Raw genomic sequence first — 19,946 nt, 5'->3', positions numbered from 1 at the left:
GGGAGTAGGGAGTTTACATTAGCCTTTTCATTTCCAAATGAGGTTACATTAACCTCTTCATTCCCAAATGGAGTTACATTAACCTTTTCAGCAGCCAAAAACCGGAATAGATATTCCCTTCCCATTCTCCGATGCTGTTCCCTAGCTTGTCCTGGATTCTTTCCAAAAATGGGGACTTCTTTAAAACACTGCAGGACGCGGGACAAACTGTAAAAGTCGGGACTATCCCGCTGAAATCGAGAAGTCTGGTCACCTTATTGGAAAGGCAAGCCTTCAAGAGCACACAATGGCTGTTCTCAGATACACCTGGGCAGGCAGGGGGAACGGGATTTTTAGAGCCTGGAGGAAAATATTCCATATTGGGACAAAGAGTTCTCTCTGATAGGTGAGAGTTTGAGTGGGTAAATTTAGCCTTTACATTCTAAAATATATCCAAGAGATACCATTTGCAAAGCTGCTCACCTTTACTTGTGTTCAGATATTACTCCTCCCTTTTAATTACAAAATTCTCCTTACTTTTCTCAAGATCATCTAAAGCCATGCTCTTTCATCAATTAGCATCCTCCAAAATGCATTATGAGGAGAGACTGCATTATGAGGCAGGTCATTTCCTACCATTTAACCCAGGTCTTCTCACTTCTCTCAGGGATAAGGTAGAGGTAATTTTAACAAGCGTTTGGCACAAGAATCAAATTCAGTAAATTGTGTAAAAGTACTCTGAACAGGAATGTTCTATAAATCAGGTGCAGTACTGTATTCTTTAATATTATCTACATGCTTTTTCAAAAGTACCCACCACTAGCATTTCTATTTGAGAATCAGCTTTCACAGATTAATGTATAAAATTTCTGATGACAGGAATGGGGGGTCTGTAAATTATTTTCTGTACTTTTCTCTGCACATAAAATACTTGGTTGAGCACGGTGCTCATGCCTGTAATTCCAGCACTCTGGAAGGCTGAGTAGGGTAGAACACTTGAGCTCAGGAGTTCTAGACCAACCTAAGCAAGAGCAAGACTACTTAGGCATAGTGGTGAGCACCTATAGTTTCAGCTACTTGGGGGGCTGAGCCAAGAGAATCTCTTGAGCCCAAGAGTCTGACATTGCTGTGAACTTTAAGACCACAGCACTCTTTTTTTTTTTTTTGAGGACAGAGCATTAAGCTGTCCCCCTGGGTAGAGTGCCGTGGCATTACAGCTCACAGCAACCTCCAACTCCTGGGCTCAAGCGAGTCTCCTGCCTCTGCCTCCCAAGTAGCTGGGACCACAGGCGCCCGCCACAACGCCCGGGTATTTTTTGGTTGCAGCTGTCATTGTTGTTTTGGCAGGTCTGGGCTGGGGATTCGAACCCGCCACCTTAGGTGTACGTGGCTGGCGCCTTAGCTAGTTGAGCTATAGGCGCTGAGCCAAGACCACAGCACTCTAACCAGAGTGACAAGAGACTCTGTCTCAAAAAAAAAAAAAAAAAATTGAAAAATTTAAAAAATTTAAATGAAAACAGAAAATAAATGCTTTCTATAAGCTTGCCACTCTAGATCTGTGACAGGAGAGAATTAGCAGCAACATTCTTATTAATAACATCACAAGAAGTCACTGTGAGCCAACTCTGAGTACGGGGTCAATATTCTTGGTAGAGAGATGACGCCCACCTTCAAAGTAGTGAAAGGTGGATCCTCCAGGGGAGCTGGGAGGGGGCATGCCACGCTCAGGGCTGACCTGGAACATACAATCACAGTTAGAGATCAGTAAAGACCAGTGAGACTTCAGTCAGATTTGTCTTAATCAAGGTTGTCTCTGCCTTACGTCTCTACTTTTTAAGTCCTGGTTCATGCCTCATTTCCTCCCTAAAGCCCATCACGGCTACAGCATTTTCTACTACATGTTAAATTCTCTGTCTTGCCATGTATTTCATATTTAACTACTGAGCTGCACTGTTCTTGGTTTTCTGTGCTTTTATCTTTTCTCCAGGAATTAATTACTGTATATACTTCTTCAGGGCACCAACTGTCTTCCATGCAGAACAGACTATGGTAACAAGTGCTGTGGAACACATGGTTTGTGACTATAAAATCATTTATCAACTGTAAGAGGGACAAGCAAGTCTTTGTAGTGAAGAGAATTCTAGTAAGAACCTTCCATGTTTCTCAAGTCCCCACAAACAATCCTCCTAAGGAGGATTTTCTTTACACGCTGCGTAGGGAGGTCATTCTGCTCTGCTCTCCCCCAGGAGCCCAGCCCCACCTGAGCAATGCTGGACACACTGCTGGCTTTCCTCTTCAGGGTGCCCTCCTGACAGACGGTCAGGAGGTTGCTGGGGAGGATGGAGCGGAAGTCATTGAAGGAACGCCGTCTGGTGCCTTCCAGCTCTTCTGGGGCTCGGAGGGAATGAGGAGCAACTTTGGGAAAGAGCTTTGAAAGGAGAGACTCTTCCGTGCTGCTGTAACGCCCAAAAGCTCGTGAGATTCCTATCAGGCATGGGATGGCATACTTGCAAAGGTATTCTAGAAGACCAAGCGAGAATGTCAGAAAGTGAGAAAGCACCTATGAGAGAACTCAACCATACTAAATTAGACACTAGCTAAAATTTCACAACCCACAACCCACCAACAAACATGAAGGTTCAGAAAAGGCCACAGTAATAGCTTCAACCCCAAGGGCTGATTGGTGGTATTTTCAACCTGTCATGAACAATTTCAGTCTGTGACTCTATCACACCCAGGTGCTCTCCTTGGGAGGGCTTAATCTACTCACAACATATCCAAATCAATACCGTAGCAAGGTCATGTTATTAGGCAGCTGGACCCTCGTTAACATGTTTATACATTCTAGAGTCATATTGGTAAGCTTACACTAAGGGAGAAATGACCTTCAGAAGCCAACTAAACTACCTACACACGTTAGTGGTAAAGAAAGGTGAAGTTCACCCAGGATTCACACAGCAGAACTGAGTTCATGACCCTCTGTGACCTCTTAGCACACTAACACACAGCAAATGCAACCTAATACAGGAAGATTTTTCCCATAAGACACACATTAGGGACCAAAGAACAGACAAGACAACTGGGGAAAAGCAAGGAAAGCAGTATCCACAAAACCATTTTAAGAAAGGCCTTAAAGATCTATGACTGTACCTTTTTCTTGAATCTCCAAGGCCTGGCACATTCCCAAGAGGACATGCAAAACCTGCAAAAGTGCTTCTAAAATCTAAGATAGTGAAAGAAAACAAAACAAACAAATAAGCACATAAACAAAATCAGACCAAAAACTAATGCATCACTTTGACCAACCCCATTTCTCATCCATCTCTCCACAATAGCTGTGCCAAGTAGCCAACTAGGTGATCTTCCAAGGACATAAACCCTCCCTCTCTGTGGGCTCACATGGAGTTCCCTCCTAACACTGGGCCAATGCTGCCTGCCCCCTTGGACTTGTACTCACAGGCCCTTGGGGCTACTTTTCCTCCACATTCTATAAACAGATCATAGGCCCCAAATCTTCTCTTTTCATAGCTAAATACCCTTAGTTCTTTTCAAACTTATTCCTTATGATCACGAGTCCTTTACGATGCTGACTGCCTGCCTCTGATTTTATTGTAATCTAGTCTGTCTACAACTGTCTGGAAGCATGGCGCTCAGACCTGGAGCTTACCCAGAGTAGCCTCCAAACATAACAAGAGTCTATACTTGTAAGTACAGTAGAACCTCCATAGCTGACCGCCTTCCTACATTGCCACCTTAAGCTGACCTAATTTTCACAGACTGGACATGTATCCATATAGGCCCTGTTCCTTATGTTGAACACTTTGTTACATTTCCTTGAGTTGTCAACTTACAGAGGTTCTACTGGATAGGCATGCCACCTCTACCTATGCAGTTGGCCTGTTTTACTTTTCACTTATCCCTACAGATGCTTGTGCTGTTAGCTTTAGCTCACTGTACTGGTCTTCCATCCCCAGCTTTGTGCCTTCCACAGGTGAACTCCTCCTACTTTCTCAGGTCATCTTCATTCACAGAACCAGCTTGCTTTGCTCCAGCCACAGGAAGCCACTGGAGGCTCACCCATCCCCCTCTGCAAGGGTCCTTCAGGCAGTTCTGCAAACCCCAGAACTTTTTGGCACCCAGCCTACAGAATTGGTCTAAGATATCAGAAGAGGTGCCAGTACCTTCATGGAGATCAACTTGACTACATCCTCCTCCTTTCTCTCAACTACCTGCCTCATAAAACCCAGGCCAAGAAAATGAAGTTGGTCTGATGTGACCTGTTCATAACCAAGTTGTACATTTTCCTATTGTTGAATAATGCTGAATAACCTAGGAAAGGCTGAAAAGCAATACTTTTTCCATTTTACGTAATAAAATATTATCTTCAGCACTTTCTTTTTTTGTTTTTCCTTGCTTATTTTTACTTTTGTTGTTGTTGTTAAGACGGAGTCCCACCCTATGCCCTACGCAGAGTGCAATGGCGTCATAGCTCACTGCAACCTCAGACTTGGGCTGTGGGCATCCCGCTGCCTCAGCCCTCCAGAAGCCACTGGGATTACAGGTAATCACTGCAGCGCCCAGCTGGGTATTTTTCTTTTTCTACAGATTTTTTGGCCAGGGCTGGGTTTGAACCCACCACCTTTGTTATATGGGGCCAGCGCCCTACTCCTTAAGCCATAGACACCACCCTTTTTTCATTTTTTTATGAGTTGGGGTCTCACTCTCCCTCCGACAAGTCTTGTACTCCTGAGCTCAAGCAATTCTCCCTCTTCCCACAGTACTGGGATTACAGGCGTGAGCTCCTGTGCCCAGCTCTTCTTTATTTTATTTTATTTTTTTTAGAGACAGAGTCTCACTTTATTGCCCTTGGTAGAATGCTGTGGCATCACACAGCTCACAGCAACCTCCAACTCCTGGGCTCAGGCGATTCTCTTGCCTCAGCCTCCCAAGTAGCTGGGACTACAGGCGCTCACCACAACACCCGGCTATTTTTTATTGTTGCAGTTTGGCCGGGGCTGGGTTTGAACCCACCACCCTCGTTATATGGAGCCAGTGCCCTACTCACTGAGTCACAGGTGCCACCTCTTCTTTATTTTAAATAAATTTTATTCACAGAAAAGTCCTTAATGTCTCCTTTCAAACAAAAACACATAACCCTAACTTATCTAGTCATCTCTTTAGCCAACCTACAAATAAACAAAGAACCTAAATTAGAGAGAATTCAAAAAGCATCTCTAGCTGGGAAAATCTGGTATGCAGACAAACAGGCCCTCCATGGCAGAGCCTAAGAATAGTGGCATATAAAAACTGATGTTCTGGCTCGGCGCCTGTGGCTCAAGTGGCTAAGGCACCAGCCACATACACCTAAAGTGGCGGGTTTGACTCCAGCCTAGGCCCGCCAAAAACAACAATGATGGCTGCAACCAAAAAATAGCCGGGCATTGTGGTGGGCGCCTGTGGTCCCAGCTACTTGGGAGGCTGAGGCAGGAGACTTACTTGAGCCCAGGAGTTGGAGGTTGCTGTGAGCTGTGATGCCACAGCACTTTACCCAGGGGGATAGCTTGAGGCTCTGTCCCCCGCCTCAAAAAAAAAAAAAACACACACACACACAAAACTGATGTTCTTTTTTTTGAGACAGAGTCTCACTCTGTCACCCTGGATACAGTGCAGTGGCATCACAGCTCACAGCAACCTCAAACTCTGGGGTTCAAGTAATCCTCTTGCCTCAGCCTCTCAAGTAGCTGGGACTATAGGCACTAGCCACAACACCTGTCTAATTTTTAGAGGCCAAGTCTTGCTCTTGCTCAGGCTGGTCTCAAACCTGTGAGCTCAGGCAATCCACCCGCCTTGGCATCCTAGAGGGCTAGGATTATAGGTGTGGGCCACCATGCCCAGCCTAAAAACTGATGTTCTAAATTATTAATCTGATCAAGAAAAATTTTACATCACAATTGTATTCTTTGTTTAAAAAAGGAGAAAGCATGGGGGAAAAAAAGAAGGAAGCATGAAATATGTGTTAGTAGCATTTCTAATAAAACTAAAATTAGGGCTCAGTGCCCATAGCCCAGTGGTTAGGGCACCAGTCACATACAACCCAGCCTGGGCCTACTAAACAACAACTACAACAAAAAAATAGCTGAGTGCTATGGCAGGCGCCTATAGTCTCAGCTACGTGGGAGGCTGAGGCACGAGAATCACTTAAGCCCAAGTTTGAGGTTGCTATGAACTGTGATGCTACGGTACCCTACTGAGGTGACACAGTGAGACTCTATCTCAGAAAAGTAATTAATTAATCAAAATTAGTTAATGAAATCTAAAACAGACTGGGGACTTAAAGGTAAAAGCTTCTGTTACCCAGAAAATTCTCTTCCACTAATGACTTCAACCCCTAAGCTAGATTAAGAAAAATGAGCCTCTGCCTTTTTCTGCCTATGTCACAGAGCTTTTGGAAAAGTTGAATGATGTAAGACTCGAGAGATCCCAAAGAGCACTATAAGGTGAAAAGTACTATAAATATTATTCAACATTTCTTAACTCTGCTATTAATAGTATGAAATAAATCAACAAAAACAGTCCAATCACACTTCAGCTATTTTTTAAAACTCTTTTCATCCCTTTGAGACTCGTTCCATCTAACAGAAATGCACAGCCAGTCACTGCATGCTTACCTCGTCCCTAAGTGAAGGATCTCTATAAGCCACATCAGACAGCAAAGTTACCAAGCAGAAGCTAAAGCTCTCTGCAACTGGGAGGGCACCTAAAAGACGTGAAGATACAAACCACATCATTAGAAATGAGAAGACTGGCTCAGAGACTACAGCTCAGCAACTAGGACGCCAGCCACATACACTGGACCTGGGGGGTTTGAATCCAGCCTGGGCCTGCCAAACAACAATGACAACTACACTGGGGCAGTGCCTGTAGCTCAGTGAGTAGGCACCGGCCCCATATATGGAGTGTGGAGGGTTGGCCAAACTACAACAACAAAAAAAATAGCCAGGTGTTTTGGCAGGAGCCTCTATTCCCAGCTACTCAGAAGGCTGAGGCAAGAGAATCATCTAAGCCCAAGAGTTGAAGGTTGCTGTGAACTGTGACTCCACAGTACTCTACCAAGGGCGACAAAGGGAGACTCTGTCTCTCTTTAAAAAAAAAAAACAATGACAACTACAACAAAAAAATAGCCAGGTGCTGTGGCAGGCACCTGTAGTCCCAGCCACTTGGGAGACTGAGGCAGGACAATCGCTTGAGCCCAACCGTTTGAGTTTGCTGTGAGCTATGATGCCATCGCACTTTACTGAGGGCAATATAGTGAGATTCTGTCTCAAAACAAAAAAAAAAGAAAAGAAATGAGAAGCCTGGTCACCCAATTCAGTATACTTCTTCTCTCAAAGGGCCTGCCACTGAGGTGAGTCTCAGTGAGATGAGTTTAGTACGTTTGCTGAGAAATACCCACCTTTTTTTTTTTTTTTGAGACAGAGTCTCATTTTGTTGCCCTGGCTAGAGTGCCATGGCATTATAGCTCACAGCAACCTCAAACTCTTGGGCTCAGCTCAGCGCCCATAGCACAGAGGTTACAGCGCCAGCCCCGTACACCAAGGCTGGCAGGTTCAAACCCAGCCCAACAATGACAACTACAACAAAAAATAGCCGTGTGTTACGGTGGGCAACTGTAGTCCCAGCTACTGGGAGGCTAAGGCAAGAGAATTGCTTAAGCCCAGGAGTTTGAGGTTGCTGTGAGCTGTGACGCCACAGCACTCTACTGAGTGCCATATAATGAGACTGTCTAAAAAACAAAACAAAACAAAAAACAACCTCTTGGGCTTAAGTGACCCCCTTACCTCAGCCTCCCAAGTAGCTGGGACCATAGGCACCTACCACAGTGCTCAGGTAGTTTTTTAAAGCCTGAATTTCACTTTTGCTCAGGCTGGTCTCAAACTCCTGAGCTCAGGCAATCCACCTGCCTTGATTTCCCAGAGTGCTGGGATTACAAACATGAGCCACCACACCTAGCCACCCCACCTTTCTTTTAAGTAAACCTTTTGGTTCAATAAACTCACATACTTATGTTAACTTAAACGTTTCCTGAGACAATTTATAGTTTGAGGTTACAGAGTCTCTCAACATGACTGATTCCATTTTTTTTTATTCCCTGCCTAAATAAAAGTGAGAAATCACTCTCGATAGAGTGTAAGTGATAGTTCACACGGGAGCTGTCAAATACTTATTACTTGTTTTTTTCCTTTCCTTAGGTCCATTCTGTCTGAACCACTACTTTAAATTGAATAAAGTGTTTTCTTGTGTCAAATGGAAAAATTCCTAGTAAGAGCTTTCAGAGATTTGCTCTATTCCCTATAACCTTTCCAACTTGCACTTCTTCCATTGCTAAGCTTCCTAACAGGGAGGTTCTGAGGTACATGGCCCTCAAGGGCGGGAGGGAATGCTGTACCTTACAGACCAAAACACAGAAGCACAGCTATCGGGACACCTTTAATGTTGGAAGCACTGCTGTCTGGTTCAATCCCAATTACACATGTAATCAAGTTTGAATACTGAATGTAGAATCAAGAACGTAAGACTATCCACTATTTAGGGACATCATAATACCTGACAGAAGATGGTTACATTTCTACTCTTGGGCTTGTAATTTTAAAATGTTGTTCTAGGTCAAGCTCAAAATTGAGGTACATCAGAATTACCTGGAGGGCTTGTTAAAATACAGATTTTCTAGTTCAGTGGTTCTGACGTGTGGACTGATTATTTGTATTTCTGACAAGTTCTTGGGTGACTAGATGCTGCTGGTCCAGGGATTACCCCTGAAGAACTATTTCTCTAGAGTAGTGGTTCTCAACCTTCCTAAAGCGGCCAACCTTTAATACAGTTAAAAGGGGTTGTAACCCACAGGTTGAGAACCACTGCTCTAGAGTTTAAAACCACAAATGATGCCTTAATTTTTTTTAAAAAGTAAATTGCTACCCAATAATGGAAAACATGGGATGTTTCAAATAATACTGAAATTCATTCCAATATGAATCCACATACATAGAATTGATCTTGTTTTAAAATTAAAAAAAAAAAAAGAAAGATAATAGCATTAACGCTGGCTGACATACTTCTCCCCAAAGGTAGAAAACACAGGGGTAGACACAGATGTTTGATGTCCAGTAACAAGGACCTATCTGATTTGTAGTCCTCTAGATTGCAAGACACAGGTATCATGTGGGATCTCTCAGGCATCGTATGTCACCCAAAGGTCAACAGTAATATATGCACAAGCAGAATATGAACGAGAACAACAAAACCTATGTTTAGCAGACTGAGCCCACCTAACAAATGAGGGCCATGCTACCAACAAAAAAGACAAGGGTCTTCTTTACATGTACCCACCTCCAGCTATATCCAAGGGAGGGCCTGAGGCCTCAGAGACATAAATTACAAAAAAAACTTTGACCTCAGCTTGGCACCCATAGCACAGTGGTTACAGTGACGGCCACATACACCGAAGCAGGTGGGTTCAAACCCACCCTCGGCCTGCTAAACGATGACAACTGCAACAACAACAACAAAAAATAGCTGGGCATTGTGGTAGCGCCTGTAATCCCAGCTACTTGGGAGGCTGAGGCAAGAGAGCCCAAGAGTTTGAGGTTACTGTGAGCTGTGATGTCACAGCACTCTACTGAGGGCGACAAAGTCAGATTCTGTCTCAAAAAAAAAAAAAAAAACCTTTGATCTTGTGGGTCATGAATCCTAAAACTGTTAGACATCTGAACTGATTTCGGTGCCCTGGGAGATCAGTATACAAGAACATCAGCAGTCCAAGTGTTTGGTACTGTGCTTGGTACACAGTGGACCTATGTAAATATTTTGAAAGGGAGAGAAAGAAGGCAAATTGGGAAGAAGGGGAAGAAGGGCAGTGGAGGGAAGGAGAGGCAAAGACTAACATTTCCTTGACACCAAAGAGAAAATAAAATACACAGCCTGGGCAACATGGCCAAGACTCCGCCTCTAAAATAACTCATTAAGTTAAATTAAATACAAGTTTAAAAGAAATACACATAAAGTTATTCCATTTACAAAGATGGAAAGTTTAACTAAAACTTAGTCACAGTGAGCTGGCTGAGTCTCCAGCATCTTTCTCACCTGTTTTAAGCAGCAGCTATGTAATCTGGAGAAATGACCTCACTCCAGGAGTGAGCCTATTAATCTAAGGTAATAATGACTGGTTTGGTCATGGGTAGGTGACCCAATTCTGGCCAAGAAGACATGAAAAAAGGGCCTAATTTCTTTTTTTTTTTTTTTCCTGAGACAGAGCCTCAAGCTGTCCCCCTGGGCAGAGTGCCGTGGCATTACAGCTCACAGCAACCTCCAACTCCTGGGCTCAAGCGAGTCTCCTGCCTCCGCCTCCCAAGTAGCTGGGACCACAGGCGCCCGCCACAACGCCCGGCTATTTTTTGGTTGCAGCCATCATTGTTGTTTGGCGGGTCCAGGCTGGGGATTCGAACCCGCCACCTTAAGTGTACGTGGCTGGCGCCTTAGCCGGTTGAGCTATAGGCGGCGCCGAGCCAGGGCCTAATTTCTTAAAGTTCTTGTTCTCTCTGACAACAGTAGCAAGCTCAGGCTACATTGCTCCAGGCGGTTAGTTGTTCCAAGGCCAGGAAAGGGCCAGCTAGAAGCATGCTTTTTTGGGTTTTTTTTTGTGTGTGTGTGTTTTTTTTTTTGAGACAGTCTCATTCTGTTGCTCTGAGTAGAGTGCTGTGCTCAAACTACTGGGCTCAAGTGACCCTCCTGCCTCAGCCTCCCAAGTAGCTGGGACTATAGGGTAGAAGCATCCTAATTAATGTGTCAGTATGAATAAATACTTGATCCTTACAGACACTGAACATACATATCTTTCCTTGCATTCGGGGAAAACATTATACAAAATTACCTCTGCCTTTCCGAGCTGTGCTTTCTTCTACCCAATACACTTTTGGAAGACCTTTGAGGAGTCGAAGAAGGTAAGGAACCACAGAGTCTTTGTGCTTTAAAAAAAAAAAAAAAAAAATACATCACATTTCATAAGATAAGTGACTGGTAGCTTTCTATCCCAGAATAAACCCAAAGCAAACCATAACCATGTTCACAAGGCATCACTCCCTTCCCATTTCCACATGGTCTAGAGCAGGGGTCCTCAAACTTTTTAAACAGGGGGCCAGTTCACTGTCCCTTAGACCATTGGAGGGCTGGACTGCAGGCCCCGGGATGAGTCGGCTGCTAAGCAGGACAGACAGTGGCGGCAAAAACACCTGGTAGGCCAAATAAATGGCCTAGGCGGGTCACATGTGGTCGGTGGGCTATAGTTTGAGGACGCCTGGTCTAGAGGCTATAATATCAACCTGCACCAACTTCTGGTAAGGGACCAGTTTGCTCAGGCCTCCTCTGGGAGCTGCACCCCTGTGCAGGCCTCTCCAAAAAGTACTAGCCTATATACACTTAAAACCTCCTTCAGTGAGAAGAGTTAAGAGAGCCCATGGGGACAGGAGAAAAGCTCACAATACATAGAAGCTGCTCGACTGGCTAACACTCTTTTGTTGCTCATGATCTTTGCCCTCTTTCTTTCCTTTTTTTTTTTTTTTTTTTAAGACAGAGTCTCACCTTGTCATCCTGGGTAGAGTGCCGTGGTGTCATAGCTCACAGCAACCTCAAACTCTTGGGCTCAAGTGATTCTCTTGCCTCAACCTCCTAAGCAGCTAGGACTACAGGCACCTGCCACAATGCCGGGGGTGGGGCGGGGTGGGGGGACTCTCACTCTGGCTCAGGCTGGTCTCAACCTGTGAGCTTAGGCAATCCACCTGCCTCAGCCTCCCTAGTGCTGGGATTACAGGTGTGAGCCACTGCATTGGGTCTGCCTCTTTGTTGTTGTGGTTTGATACAGGTTCTTGCTTTGTCACTCCAGCTAGAGTACAGTGGCCTCATCACAGCTCAATGCAGATTCAATCTCCTGAGCTAAAGTGACTCTCCTACCTCAGCCTCCCAAGTAGCTGGGACTACAGGTAAACACCATCACACCTAACTATTTTTTTTTTCTTTCTTTCTTTTTTTTTTTTTTTTAGGGATAGGGTCTTGGTACATTGCCTGAGCTAGTTTCAAACTGCTGACTTCAAGGAGTGATCCTCCAGTCTCAGCCTCCCAAAATGCTAGATTATAGGTCTGAACCACCATGTCTGGCGATGTTAAGTTTTTAAATCCCTAATAAAAGGTATACCAGCATGTACTCTAAAACTTAATTTTTATGTATTACAGTTTTAAAAAATATGATCTTATACTAAAACCACCTCAAATGCGTTTATCCTTCTGGAAAGAAAATAAATTGTAACTTTGAAAATGATTGATTGGCGGTTTACTTGAGGCTGAAAACCAAGCCTACTCTGAGGGGCACATAATTACTTCTCAAAGCATTTTAATTTAGTTTCTGGCGAAAGAAGAAAAGACCAAACCTGCTTTATTTTTTTAAAAAACATAATACAGTGACACAGTTCAAAAAACCTAAATTTCTTATGAGGGTATATTAAGAGGTCTCGTTCCCACCTGTTGCATCCACCCTATCTTATCCTCCTTCACCACTTTGATTAGGTTCAGATTTATTATTTCTACTAATGTTTTAGGTAACCATAAGCAGATACACAATAAAATTCTCATTGTACCCTCTTTTACACGGCAGAAACTTTTAATTTGGTGAAAACTTACCTGAAGATCAGATTCAATGAGAAAAATGCCCAACGCGATTACTGCATCCCTCCGTCTCTCATCTAACTGGAAGATCCCATGGAAATCCACTGGGCACATGCAAAGCAGCTTTTGGACCTAGAAAACAAGACCAAAAAACACCCACATAGTTTCAAAAAACAGAAAGCCAGATTCAAATGAACCAGTACCATAATAGCGCAGTGAGTCCATCTAACCAGGAAGTCACTTTTTCTTCAGTTCAAAAATCATAAAAAGGACATCTCTGGCTGCTGAAATGATTGTGCACAGGTTTCCAAAACATACACTTAGGAATATGAGCTGACGGGTAAAATGATGTATTCAGAGCAAGTAAGGCCACAGTGGTGAAAGCACAGGTTTTGGTATCAGGACAGTGGGGAGCTGTGAGCAGGTTACCCAAACCAACAGGCAGTAACAATGCTTCCCCTGAGGGCTCTTTTAAAAATCAAAGGTGTGGCTTGGCGCCTATGGCGCAACCGGCTAAGGTGCCAGCCACGTACACCTAAGGTGGTGGGTTCAAATCCCCAGCCCAGACCTGCCAAAACAACGACGGCTGCAACCAAAAAATAGCCGGGCGTTGTGGCGGGCGCCTGTGGTCCCAGCTACTTGGGAGGCGGAGGCAGGAGAATCGCTTGAGTCCAGGAGTTGGAGGTTGCTGTGAGCTGTAATGCCACGGCACTCTACTCAGGGGGACAGCTTGAGGCTCTGTCTCAAAATAAATAAACAAATAAAAATCAAAGGTGTATAAAGCAGTTGGGAGTTAGTAAAGTACGTAGTAAGGCTTAAAAGTCAGTGTTTAGCATTACTAGATACACTATGAACAGTGGCTAGCAGAGGGCTAGCAGAATTCAAAGCAGGAAGTCAGCACTTCACTGAAGAACTGGGAAAATTAGGATTATCTTCAAAACAAACCAACAGCAAATATCTGCTTTGAAAGAAATGAAAATCTGGATTTAGTATGAGCAGTTGGTGCCAATCTGGAAACTCTGCCCCAAGAGCACTGAGCAAAGCCACCAGAAACACCAGCCTAACCTTGCGGCTATGCTATACACAGATGACAAGTCACATACTCATGTTCTCGGGGGGCTGGTGGTGGTGGTGGTGGTTAGAAATCAAGTGTATTGTTTGAAATTTACCCTTAAAATGCATCAATGAATTACCACTGTAATTTTTTTAAAGAAAGCAAATTGCTTTTGTTTGCTTGGATTTTGAAAGGGCAAATATAAAGGGACAGCACAGCAGTGAAAGAAAAGCACCTTCTAACCTGAAGAGCGATTTGTCTTCTAGGAATAAATGTAAACAAATAATTGGAACTCAGGTAAAGATTATATATAAATATGTTCATCACTACGTTGTATATATAAATTAAAAACTGGAAACAATCTAAATATTCAGTGTTAGGAACATAAATAAGGATTCAGCCACTTGGTGAAATATTAGTGTAAGTAAGGATGGTCACGTTTATAGTGAAATAATAAAAAAAAATTACTAACTCAGTAACTCAGTAAGGACTAAAATCTCTCTGCCTGTTCTCTTTCTCTTGCTGGCAGCTCCTGCCCTACCTCTGCGGATTTCTGTTTTCACAAACCCATGAGGAACCCAACAGACCAAAAAGAAATGTGAATTCTTTCTCCTTGCATTTCCCCAGCTCCTTTGTCTTTTAAATGTTCCTTTAAGCCTCAAGTGATTCCAGAGTGTCCCAGATAGACGAACAATCGAATACGAACAACCAGGTTTCAGGATTAGGAACACCGGGGAAAAGGTTTGTCTTCAACCTTGCCCGAGGAAAAAACACGCACAGCATTCAGATTCACAACACCTGTGAACTGCGCTGCGATTATCTTTTCCCTCTTAAATTCAGCCATCCCCCTGACCTCCAAGCAAGCACCCTTCCTTTCTTTGCATGCCCCGCCTTCAACTTGTTCCACTCTCATACCCACCACCACTCTCTTCCCTCTAACATAAAAATAAATTTATCCTTTATATTCTAATCTTGGCCTAGATAAATTCTTTTTTCATCCCAAGGGCAGCACCAACCAAGCAACAAGCTTTTCCAAACCTATGGATTAGGTTCAACCATGAAACTGCTGAAATTCAACCACTTTTACCTACAGGAACAATGTTTCATAAAGTTCAACCTAGTAATACAGGCAGATGATTTTTACTTTTTACAAAATGCTTCCCAAAATGTGTTTCATAAGAATACATTACTTTCGTAATCAGGAAAAACATTAGTAAGTTAAAATATATACACTTGGGAGGAAAATCCATGTTTTTATGATTAAATGCTTAGACAAAAGAGCATAAGACAACAGACAAAAAAAAACCAGAAATGCTAAATTCCCACTCTTCCTCTCCTTGTGTTCCTCCAGAAGGGAAAACAAAATACAGAGATCTGCTGACTGATCACAACAGTGATGATTTCAAAGACTCTAGCCCCTACAGCCACAAGGACATTCACCAGTGATCACACCACATCTCACTAGGAAGAGTGAAGTCTGTCTGGAAACAGGAAATCAACAGAAGGTGGAATCACAACAGAAGGAGTCAGAACACTGATTAATGAGTCAACATCAAACCAGCAGGAAGAATCTGGAGCCCTATCAAAGTTTATGCACTTTGCCCTGTCCTGTGCCCTACTATCAACACCCGGCTTTAACGCAAAGATAGCACACCACACAGCTGGCAGGCAAAGCTAGCGTTTTGGAAGACAGCACAGAGGCCCAATCCTGCCACCACTAGCACATCATTTTTAAACATAAGAGGGATGTAATTGTACACACACAAAAAAACTCATCAATATTCAAATATTGGCAATATTCAAATGCCAAACACATACGCACTTAACATATTAAGTATTTTTGCTCTCAGTCCTTTTCTCTGTCCTTAGAGGTTTCTCTGGGAGCAGGTTAAAGACAGTGCTTTTTCTGTCATGTATAACGAAATCTAATGCTGACAGCTTTTAGCTGAGTGAAATGCACATGGCTTTTGGAATCATACCTGAAGTAGGAAAGAAAACCAGACAAACATCAGAGAGGTAATCGCATGACAACAAATACAAATTTAAAATAAAAGTTTTAATCCTCCCAGTTGAAAACAGAAGTCACTTCTCTCCTTCTTTTTTTTTTTTTTTTTTTTTTTTTGAGACAGAGCCTCAAACTGTCCCCCTGGGTAGAGTGCCGTGGCATTACAGCTCACAGCAACCTCCAACTCCTGGGCTCAAGCGAGTCTCCTGCCTCCGCCTCCGAAGTAGCTGGGACCACAGGCGCCCGCCACAATGCCCAGCTATTTTTTGGTTGCAGCCATCATTGTTGTTTGGCGGGTCCGGGCTGGGGATTCAAACCCGCCACCTTAGGTGTACGTGGCTGGCGCCTTAGCTGGTTGAGCTATAGACTTCTCTCCTTCTTTAAAAATTTGTAACTGCAAGCACTTTCCTCTTCTTTTAAATATATATGGTCCTTTTAAAGACTAGATAGACCTTTGTCAGCTTTAAATCACACCAGGAATGTCATCCCCAAGGACCTGGGAGCTACCTCTTTGGAATGTAAACAGAGAGATGAAAATAGCATCCCTATCTCCCAGTTTCTATGGGAGGGTAGGAGCCGAACTTCCACAGGTGCCTAGCTCCAAGGTACAAAACAACTGCCAGTCATAAAGATAAGTTTGTTTATTCTCTGGACAAAGCCAATTAGCTATTACAGATGGTCACCCCAATTACCAGGTAAAGCTGGCATCAACTATGTGTGATAAATGGTGCCATCGATTCCTCTTAGACTCAAAACTACTGATTATGTTGAAAATGTGTGTAACGGGCTGCATCTGCTTATTAGTTTATTTCTGTTTTTCCAATCTCTTAGCAAATCACCCATGATGCATATCTGTTTCTGGTTTAATGCTCCTTCAATAAAAAAGTGCTTTATGAGGAGCAAGATGGTGGCCGAGTAACAGCTTCCTTGCAACTGGGCACGGTGAGTCTGGGGAGAGGAGACTTTAGGCATCTCTGGCCGGTGGAATCTGCCCAGAAACGTACCTTCAGAGACACAGGGAACCAGCAAGGGACTTCTGAACCCTGTAAGGAGAACAAAAGCAGTGGAGAACTGGCAAGTGTTTGCATGTGTTTGTTGGGTCTAATCCCGCTGGCAGATGTAAATTCAGCAGCAGTGAGATTGCAAACTGGAAAGGCCTCACCCGTGAGCTGTTTGGGGTTTTTTTTTGGACTTGGCACTCAATTTAACTACCTTGGGAGAACTTGGGCAAGAGAGCGGAGGACTTTAAGCATTGTCTAGGGCCCCAGACTGAGCCGCTGAGCCAGACGGAGCCAAAGTGGAAGAAATGCCCCAGCAAGTTCTGCCCTCAGGGTCGCAGAGCAAGAATCAAGCAGGACCTATTAATCTAGTGACTGAGCCTAAAGGAAGGGACTGAGACGCCTTACAGCCTTGCCCTTCAGGGGCATAGTGTGAGATTGGTTTTGGCACACTGAGTAAGTGGAAAGCCGCTTCAGGAGTGATCCCAGCCACAGGTGCTTTCCCAGGAAAGCTTTTGCTTAGCCCAGGTTGGCAGTTTAAAGTGCCTTTCAAGTGGGCTGAGGTGAGATTTAGGCTCTCCACCCTGCATGGTTTGAGAAATCAGCAGAGGCCTCCAGTCTCCAACTCGTACAGCCACATCAGCATTGTGATTAACATCTTATACCCCAGAAGATCACCTGTTGCTCTGACAATATTCAGCAAGATAAATATACTGCTTTGGGTTGGGGGGGTTGTTTGTTTGGGTTTTGTTTTGTTTTTTAATTTCAACATTCTTCCTATAGATTTTTCTTTCTTCATTTTTCTAGTTTAATTATAATTTTCCATTGTTGCCATTTTTTTTTAACAATTACAACTTCATTTCTGCTAGTGTTTCTACCCCTATTATTTGGGTTTTTGCCCAATTTTATCCCATAAAGTTTTCTGTTTGCTTGTTTTGGTTTGATTTATAGCATTTTGGTCTTTCCTCTCTACTTGGTGGAGCTGGGGTACTGTGTCCAAACAGGCTAGCAAAGAGCTGCTGACCTCAAAGGAACAACCCAACCCAGCACCCTCAGAGGTTGGGGGTTTTTAAGGTTGGGTCAAAGTACCCTACTATATACCTATATTGCTACTGTCTCCCTCTTTCTGTGCCTCTCTTCTTTTTGTTAATATTCCCTTTTACCCATCTCCTCTCTTTTCTCTTTTTTCTTTTCTTTCTTTTTTCTCTTCCTGCTTGTCAATCTTCTCATCCTTCTGGTCCTGTACAAAAAGGACTCATTGAAACCCTAGTCCAGAGGCACAGTAACTTAAAGAGCAAGAGGAAGTGAAAGGAAAATTAGGGCAAGGCGGCAGATAAATCACTCATGAGAAAGAATCAGCAGAAAAAACCTGGGAACATGAAAAACCAGTCCAGAGTAATCCCCTGGCCCAAGGGACCGTGAGGTAGCCACTGCAGAGGATTCCACCTATAAAGAAATGTACAAATGACAGAAAGGGAATTGTGATGGATGTGTTACTTGGTTCAATGTAAACATTTCACATTGTATATCGAAGCAGTACCCTGAACCCCATAAATGCACCAATGTACAAAGTTATGATTTAATAAAAAATAATTATTAAAAAAAAGACAGAAAAGGAATTTACAATACAGATGATGAAAACAATGAAGGAAATGATGGAAACAATGAAGGAAAACACTGATAAAATGGAAAATAACCAAAAGGAAATCCAAAAACAGAATCCAATAAGAGATGAATGATATGAAGAATATAGAAAGGCTACAGCAGAGCTGAAGGAACTGAAGCAATCAATTAAGGAACTTAAACATGCAATAGAAAGTATTAACAACGGATTAGACCATGCAGAAGAAAGAATTTCAGAGGTAGACAACAAAACTCTTGAGCTATCTCAGATGGTTAAAGAGGCAGAAAAGAAGAGAGAGAAAGCAGAATGTTCACTGACAGAATTATGGGACAATATGAAGCGTTCAAACATACAAGTTATAGGTATCCCAGAAGGTAAAGAAGAATGCCCCAGGGGAATGGAAGCCATACTAGAGAATATTAAAAATGAAAATTTCCCAAACATCACCAAAGACTCTAACACACTCCTTTCAGAGGGATAGTGGATCCCAGGTCACCTCAACTCTAACCGAGCTTCTCCAAGACACACTGTGATGAACCTGTCCAAAGTCAAGACAAAAGAAAAGATTCTCCAAACTACCAGGAATAAGCGCCAGTTGACCTACAGGGGCAAATCCATCTGAGTGACTGCAGACTTCTCCAATGAAACTTTCCAAGCCAGAAGACAATGGTCGTCTACCTTTAATCTACTTAAACACAACAATTTCCAGCCCAGAATTCTATATCCTGCTAAGCTAAGCTTTAAAATTGACAGAGAAATCAAATCATTTACTGATATACAAATATTGAGGAAATTTGCCACAGCAACATCAGCTCTACAGGAAATACTTCAACCCGTTTTATACAGTGACTATCACAATGAATCAATAGCAAATTAAGAACTCAGAAATTAAAGGACAGAACATAACTTCCACAATGATGCAAAAGACAAAACTAAGCAATGGACTCTCACAAAGTAAGATGAATAGAACACTACCACACTATCAATTATCTCAATAAATGTTAATGGTCCCCACTAAAGAGGCATAGATTGGCTGAGTGGATTAAAAAACACAAGCCATCCATTTGCTGTCTGGCAGGAAACACACCTACCTTCAAAAGATAAATTAAAACTCCAAGTTAAGGGTTGGAAGACAATTTTTCAGGCAAACAGAATTCAGAAGAAAAGATGAGTTGCAATCTTATTTTCAGATACATGTGGATTGAAAGCAACTAAAATAAAAAAAGACAAAGATGGTCACTTTATATTGGTCAAGGGAAAAATACAACAAGAAGATATTTCAATTCTAAATATTTATGCACCCAATTTAAATGCTCCCAGATTCTTGAAACAGACATTACTCAGTCTGAGCAAAATGATATCCTATAATACCATAACAACAGGGGACTTTAATACTCCTCTTACAGAGCTGGACAGATCCTCTAAACAGAAATTAAACAAAGATATAAGGGATTAAATGAGACAGTCCTTGATAAACACATACAGAACACTCCATCCCAAACATAAAGAATATACATTCTTGGCTCGGCGCCTATAGCTCAACCGGCTAAGGCGCCAGCCACGTACACCTAAGGTGGC

General features: G+C 43.0%; 1 protein-coding gene across 1 annotated transcript in view; it reads right to left on the bottom strand.

Moving 5' to 3' along the window:
• Nucleotides 1-19,946, bottom strand: part of PI4KA (phosphatidylinositol 4-kinase alpha) — a 153,819-nt gene that overhangs the window by 110,298 nt on the left and 23,575 nt on the right. Inside the window, exons 2-7 of the mRNA XM_012812667.2 lie at nucleotides 12,703-12,819; nucleotides 10,904-10,997; nucleotides 6,648-6,736; nucleotides 3,130-3,202; nucleotides 2,240-2,499; nucleotides 1,648-1,714 (exon numbers count right to left, since the gene is read on the bottom strand). Coding sequence (XP_012668121.2) covers nucleotides 1,648-1,714; nucleotides 2,240-2,499; nucleotides 3,130-3,202; nucleotides 6,648-6,736; nucleotides 10,904-10,997; nucleotides 12,703-12,819 — 700 coding nt within the window. The remainder of the gene's footprint in view (nucleotides 1-1,647; nucleotides 1,715-2,239; nucleotides 2,500-3,129; nucleotides 3,203-6,647; nucleotides 6,737-10,903; nucleotides 10,998-12,702; nucleotides 12,820-19,946) is intronic.

Source organism: Otolemur garnettii, unplaced genomic scaffold (assembly GCF_000181295.1).
Source record: "Otolemur garnettii isolate 467f Iridium unplaced genomic scaffold, OtoGar3 scaffold00218, whole genome shotgun sequence".
Classification (NCBI taxonomy): domain Eukaryota; kingdom Metazoa; phylum Chordata; class Mammalia; order Primates; family Galagidae; genus Otolemur; species Otolemur garnettii.
The sequence above is the reverse complement of the archived record's forward strand: the minus strand, read 5'-3'. Positions and strand labels throughout refer to the sequence as shown.